General features: G+C 25.9%; 1 protein-coding gene across 2 annotated transcripts in view; it reads right to left on the reverse strand.

The window, feature by feature from the left end:
• The window catches only part of LOC142330060 (uncharacterized), a 117325-nt gene extending 110884 nt beyond the window's left edge, over positions 1-6441 (reverse strand). Inside the window, exons 1-2 of one of the 2 annotated variants that reach the window (XM_075375094.1) lie at positions 6095-6441; positions 1167-1280 (exon numbers count right to left, since the gene is read on the reverse strand). In XM_075375094.1, coding sequence (XP_075231209.1) covers positions 1167-1280; positions 6095-6311 — 331 coding nt within the window. In that variant the 5' untranslated portion in view covers positions 6312-6441. The remainder of the gene's footprint in view (positions 1-1166; positions 1281-6094) is intronic. The other variant, XM_075375095.1, reaches the window with a different exon arrangement.
• Positions 6442-7915: the final 1474 nt, after the last annotated feature.

A 7915-nucleotide genomic window follows, 5' to 3' on the forward strand; every position in this document is an offset into this window, starting at 1 on the left:
TGGAATTAGAGAACCAATATGCAACTAGCGCTTCACTCTTAAATTCGAGTAAAAACGGACCTAGACTCATATTCGTTGCACTAACTCTTCAAAAAATAGAATAAAACAAATCGTAATAATGACGAATTATTTCTTCAGGGACTTTTCAGCAGAAATGTGGACGACGAATTATTTCGTCAAGGGCAATTTTTGTCAAGGTAGTTAGTGACAAATTATTTCAAACCGGTAAGGGATTACAATTTTTTTAAATTTTGATTTAAATTTATTTAAAATTACTTTTAGTGAATATTTTAATCATTTAAAAAGAACAGTGGGTTGTTTTTAAATGATTAAAATCAGTTTAGGCAATCCAGACAGAAATTGCAAACCTAGCCTAAAAATATTGGACACTGGAACATCTAATTCAGACCCTGTTGAAAATAACAATTTTGTAGTGCTTCATAATTATTGCTTATATTTCAATTAATACTTTTTATCTTTTATTCTTATTTCATTTATCTGCTGTATTTGCTTGCCTGTTTTCTTGTATTCACACTTCCTCAATGTCTGCCGATGATGACTAACAATCGAAATGGTAACCTACTTCAACACAAATAAGGATTTTATGTAAATCCTTTTAGATTTAAATAAAAATTTTTTTAAATGTTTTTAAACATAATCCTGTTTTTTTAGTTGACAACTGATTAACCGAATAACAGTTCCCAAAAAAATTCCAGTAACAGAAAATTAAATAAAAGGTTAAAGAAATTTATACATAGGAAAAAAGTTTTAATTTGTTGATGGACTGATACAAACCTAAGAACCTACAAAATTGTAATATAAAAGCTAATATCAAAAAATTAGAACAAAATTTCATCAGACTTTGCTATATTATCAAAAGCCCTCAGTGTTTGGTTTTAATTTGAAATTAGTATAAATTATTTTATATTTGTTTTTTTATTTCATTCAAAATACTGCAATGTTTAATATAGATGTATGAGGTAATCCAGATAATACTCTAATCCCCCCCCCCAAAATTAAATAATTTGTTATGCAATACATCCACTTAACTATTTATTTTATTCTACAAGAACAAAATACTGAATCCCCATAATAAAAATATAAATTAATATTGCGGCGTTCTAAAAATAAAAATTTTAGTATTTTAAAGAAGTAATAAAACTTACATGCATTATGAAGTAAGCTCTGATTTTCTCTAGATATACTAGTTATGTTTTGAGGTGGGATAAGAGGATATGCTGAGTGCTCAGTTGCATTAACTGAAGAAACATCAGTAGTTCCTAAAAAAGAAAAATAATAACAATAGTAAATCAAATAGTGAGGTAAAATTTCTTCTTACTATGATCCTGGATGAGTTGTAGTATGTATGGTGGTCGTTATTTTATACTTTTTTACTTGGTGAAGGAACTGTGAAACTATAACATAACTTGTTTTTCAATAAGGATGGTTAAACTTGTCTCACCATTTGCTACTTCATAGGTTAATTGAATTTTTAACTAGTTGTAGGAATCTATTCTTGTTTTATTTTTTAATTTATTTGTTTTACGTATATTTAACTTATCTAAATGGCTTCTTTGTGACCCATTCCTTACATTCCTATTTGACAAAAATGTTAATTTCCTTATTTCAAAGCATTTGGCTTTCTCCTCCCTCCCTCTCCCTATATATATATATATATATATATATATATGTATGTGTGGGGGGGGGGGTGTTTTCTATACTGCAAAAATTACAATTTTTCTTTCAGACTGTACATTCACTATGCTTATCAGTCGACTACATCAGGAGGAAAGTAATGTTTAAATGCTTGTGTTTCTGTAACTCCTTAACAGATACACAAGACTTTCAAGACTTTACTTTACTTTCAAGACATAAGTATTAATCAATCATCTGAGTGACAATTAGCATATTATGATTTGATTAAAACAGAGTGGGAAAGAGTAGATGTAATTTTTTTCTCTAAAATTATAAAGTGAAATATTAAATTGAAATATTTAAAGTGTAAATATAAAATTCAGTATTGCTAGTAGATATAAACAAAGTTTAATTGAATAACTGAAAAATCTTAAAGTTCAAAATTAATTCTAAAATTCAAAAAAAAAATTTGGCAAATAATAAATATGATTTGAATAATAATTTTATAATATTTAGAAAATGTTTAATCTTCATAAGCAAGGTATCAAATTCATTTTTTATGTATTATAAGTGAAAATGGGAATATCCTAACAAAAAGAAAATAATTCATAAACATTATTTAATATTTATAAGATTCTTACAGTTATTTCAAGATGGGAGAATCCTACTTTATTTACTCTTTTTTATCCTGACATAATGTAGTAAACTATTAATAATACTAACAAAATATATTAATAAGGTAAGTAAATTCCTTTCTTCATTTAACATATCTGCACCTTCAAAGGTACCCATATTGTGAGCTATTTAAACTAATTATTATGTATTTTAAATTGGATATCATTATGAATAAAGTATACTATTATATAAGTCAATGTTGGTACGAACTACTCCAAGTCATTTTAATTTTAATCAGAGCACTCTTCTGTTCTGACTATTCTAATTATCTATTGACTGTTCTGATAAAATGTTTGAGTAACAACTTTCAATTATTTAAATGTATACATTTTATTCATAGTAGTGTTCACTAGTTTTTTTCAATTCTGTTCTTAGTTTTTTTTAGATTATTATGATTCAGACATACACTTCAAAACAAACCATTAATTTGGATGAGAGAAGGACATGGATGACTCATCTTAATAATCTATGCAAAGAAATAGTCTTAATTTCATGTAAACCTGTAAGAACAAGTTTTTTTTTATTTCAACCTTTAATACACTTTTCACATATTTTAAGTAGAAACATGAGAAGGATGAAATGAGAAGAGAAAAAAGCCAGACTCAAGCTGGGAAATGAACCCTAGACCATATTATCTAAAATTTAAGAGAACATGCTAATAACTACACCAACTGACCAAACTTGTTAGAGGTAATGCAATTTACTGTAATTACTTTTATTTAAGCAGCTTCTCTAATTCATCTTTCCTATGAAAGAAATGCTTTATTTAAGAATATACATATTTTGAAGTCAATCTTTAATTTAAAAATAATTGCATAGTTTAATGTTTAATATTTTCATATTTTCCTTTATCTGTAAAAACTAATGTTTACAAAGCTTCTTAAAAATAAAGAGAATTTTTTATTTAAAATAAAATTAAGAATTGATTTATGTTTTCATCTAAAATGGTTGATGATAGCATTGTAAACAGTAAGCTTTTTAAATGACAAACTAAATCAAATTTAATATATGTAATGTTTTTAATCATTCATGTGGCCATCTTCAATTTCTGGTGCTGCTGTCATCACTCAGGAAGGTTCCAGATATGAATTCTGTCAGACATGACATTTTACAAATATTAAAAGTTTGCTTACTTCATTCCTTCTTATGAACTGCCATCAGGAATGACATCTGACCATAAAAATCCTTCCAAATCTCAACCATCTAACCACACAATATGAGATTAAACGTATGTAACTCAACAAAACATTTAGTTTTTGCATTTCTTTCTAATTTGTTTCCCATTAATTTTCCTATAAAAAACTAGTAATAATAATAATTTTCTTTAAATTTTAACATTAATGTGGTATAATTTTTCTTGCATTTTGTGCAATTACTAAAACTAACTACCTCAATTTTTTAGCCTACAGAATGAATTATTTGGTCTTAAGTGTTAATAGTTGAATTTTGAAACTATACAGTAAATGTGGTTGATCTATATAATTTCTTAACGCTTTTTTTACAAATCTTCATATAAAATTATGATTTGAGATATTTAATTTTATGATAATTTTGATTAAAAAAAAAATGAATCCAATTTTAGCTTTAAAAGTAAGAAACATAGTGAAATAATGTTTTCTATTAGATCATTTAAAACCAAAAAAACCAAGCCACTCATCAGGGTTAAAAACGTATGAAAAAAATTTGAAATATTTCTGAAATTAGAAAAACAATATAAAAAGTTTTTACTCTCATTTAGAAAGCTTTCATTTTTACACGTTCTGTATGATGATTAGAATTTATCAGTGAAAATATATTTACTAACATTTAATAAGTGATTGTTTCTACAAACATTCCATTTATGTGGCAGGATTATATTTGTCCAAACAGATTAAAAAATCTTTTTATGTTATCTAAAATTACATTTTCAAACCAAAATTCTATTTATACTTTGAATTATTTTATAACTTAAGCATTTACAATTTTATACATATTAACATTGTCATCAAATAAAACAATCTATTGAAAAATCACAAACTTGATATTATTTCAAACATAGAAAATAATGAAAGCCTCTGGTTCTTGGTAAGACTAATAAAGATCTTTATTTATAATACCATTAAAAAAACTGTAATCATTACAACTTGATGGTTCCATAAAATAAGAAAGGATTCCTACAGATAATGCCACATTTAATAAACTGGTTTTCGTAGTCTCCTAAGTTAAACAACATAGTATGCAGTTCTACTGCAAGTGTTGACATTTATTAGTGGCTAATGATCAAAGCAGTGATGTCTCTTTTAAAAAATAGAGCTTCCAAATATATTTCTAGCTCACTAATTCTTTTATAATACTACAATATTAATATCTTTCCTTTTTTTGAGAACACAACATACTTGTAGACATGCCATAATGCTTTTTATTTGGTTTTTATTAATTTAATTTTTTAACAACCTGATCCAAGAACACTGAAAATGCACTTCATTTTTACATCAGTATTTTATTTTAACCTGAAAATGCTAATCATAACCAATGAAAGGAGTAATTCTTTTTAAATTAATTCATTTTTTAATTATTTATATAACTTTTATAGTAGGTTTTATTTACACAAAATAATTTTAAATATAATAATATTCCCATTACTTGTCATTATTTTGTTATTTGTATGTATTGAAATTAATATGATAAAATGGAATGTCATTACCCATTTATTTATTTTCTATTTTATCGATTCAAAATTCAGTGTAAGGCTCAATTGTAGTTAAGCAGTTAGAATTATTCAGTTTCAAGCAGACTTTTAATAAAGTGATGTTTAATTGAACCCTAATTATTAAAATATAAATAGCAATATTCTATAATATTAATATTTTGCTAGTGTGAATTGTAATACTAAGAACTGTCCAGGATATCAAAATTATAATATTAGTAGTAAAGCATACCATCTCTACTTTTTATCTGAAGGTTCTGGGTTTGAATGCCAGTCAGATTTGACATTCTTCATACACTAGAAAAATTTCCATTCCTTACACCACACCCAAACTTCAAGCTTAGTGACAAATTAATGATCTAAAAAAAAAAGGTTTCCACTCATTCAAAAGTAAAGTATAGAAATTCCACGTGGGTGACAGCCTGTAGTTCACGAATACATTAATTTATGAAATGAATAGATTTATTCTCTGTATTCATAAAAAAGAATACTGTGAATAAGGGACTAAACTAATATATCTTAAAATTTTGGGAACTATAGGTTAACCACCAATTACAGTTGCTTATAAAAAAATAATTTTTTAGTAAAAATACTAAGCCTGACGAAGATTTGAACCCAGAACCTTACAGATGAAAGACAGACATGTCGCAGAGGTCAGCATAATTTTGGTAATAACAAAAGGTTACCTCTTTCACACACACACACAAACAAATATAATTTGTTAATTGGTCATTATAACAGGCATATCTCAATTTCACTTCTGATGATAATGATATGATGAAAAATAACTAGTAGTTCTAGAAATCAAACCCAAGGTTTCTTGAATACAAAACCAGACTGACCTGGTTGAAACAATGGTACAGATTATGAATACTTTTTCATCAAGGAGAACTGGATTATGGAAAGCATATTTTCTTAAATACTTAAACCATATCATAGAATTAATTCTATGTCCTGTAAAACTTATGTACATGCAAACCTTATAAATTCTTCATAATTTTACTAACAACTTCTGCCGGATAATTATCAATTTAAAATATATAACTTACACTATTTAAATATTAAAAAAATAAATAAATAATAGATTAAAATACTAACCATTTTGTTTATCTTCATAATCATAATATTCTTCAGGTATTTCAAAATTATCATAATTATTTTCATTCGAATCATCCCCATCACCTTCTGGTTGTTGAGCTTGAGGCCTTTGTAATTTTTTTTTTACATTTGTCGAATTTTGTGGATGACTAGATACTGTATTGATTAATAAAAGAATAAATATAATTAATAAGACAATAAAAATATTTTGCTGCATTTCTTCATTTGTTATGAAGTCATATGTTATTTAATAACTATTATAACTACTAGTATTAGACAGAAGCTATAAAGCTACTGTCTATAAAGTAGCTCTTAGCTCTGCCAGTATGATGATACAGACTGCCTGGAGATGATATTACAACTGGAAATCTAGATCGTAATCAAAATTAAACACATTTGAAGAAGCATAATTACTTCCATGTAGTGGGGATAACAGATGGGGTCGTAGGCCTTATCTTACCACATATATGTAATATCAAGGTAATTTTTTTTCATTTTAATATAAGTAAACTTTTTCCTTTTCTTGTAAAAATACAACAATCAAATAATAAATAAAATTAATATTAATTTAATAAAAAAAAAATCACAAAAAACAAACACTCAAGAGCAGAGATAACATCATAATTTAACAGAGCACAATTAATTCAATTTATATATATATAATATAATATATACACAAATATATATTAATATATATATATATATATATATATATATATATATATATATATATATATATATATATATATTCTGTTTGCAATAATGCTGTTGGTTATATATTAATAGATAATGTATTTTCACTGTTAAAATGTTTATCAAATTGCATCCTAGCAGCAGAAAATAATTCTTTATAAAATGAATTTTTCCACTTTCTGCTTTATTTTTTCTTCAGTGTTTAGTACTTTATTCATAGCTTGTAGAGATCTTTGTTTCACCAGACTTTTTTTATGAGTAATTAAATTAAAAATATTATTAAAACTATAAACATATATGTTTGTCATTCAATCACCAAAATAGAATAAGTAACTATTCTGCTGCTATAACAATCTGTGAGTGAAAATGAAAATATTTTTTTTTAGTGTCATAATTTGACTGCATCATCATATAATTTTTATAAATGATTAAGTAACTTAATTATAATGCTGATAATGATAATAAATATTTTTACAAAAATGCAAAAATGTCACCAGAAATACATACTGTAAACCAATAACACGATATCTGACTTAGTCAGAAACACGATAACTACACCAATTAGCCAGCTAAAACCATAAATTAAAAAAGATTTATAAAAGTGATATTTTTAGCCAACCTCAAAAAAAGGTATGGTTTTCAATTCAGACCAAATCTATTTCTTTACATATGTTCAAGCATTACATCTTGCCAAATATTTATTAAAAACTTTTTTTCATTGGAATTTTGAAGCGCAGGCTTCGGGATGGGTATTCAACAGAGAAAAAACAAGCGTCACGAAAAAGCGTCACGCGCTAGTTGGTAACACAGTTCATTCAAGAATCGTGTTCAAAGAATGATATTGTTACTCTTTTGTGAACGGTTTTTGATCCACGCTCGTATTTGAATATTTCAATCACAGATTGGATTTAACCGTAGACAGATTCAACAGATTGGATTTCATTGTTATTTCATATTTCTTCTTATTAATAAAAAAAAATATTATTTGTGTAAATTGCATATACATTATTTTGCACTATTAATAATTCATATAATATTGCGTAAGAAGGTTCGCTTCCGAAATGTGTCCACGCACCGGCGTACTCGTTTTAATTTTTTTATGCATATCTGTTGTAGGTTGATACAATC

Source organism: Lycorma delicatula, chromosome 9 (genome assembly GCF_047948215.1).
Source record: "Lycorma delicatula isolate Av1 chromosome 9, ASM4794821v1, whole genome shotgun sequence".
In the NCBI taxonomy this organism is placed as follows: domain Eukaryota; kingdom Metazoa; phylum Arthropoda; class Insecta; order Hemiptera; family Fulgoridae; genus Lycorma; species Lycorma delicatula.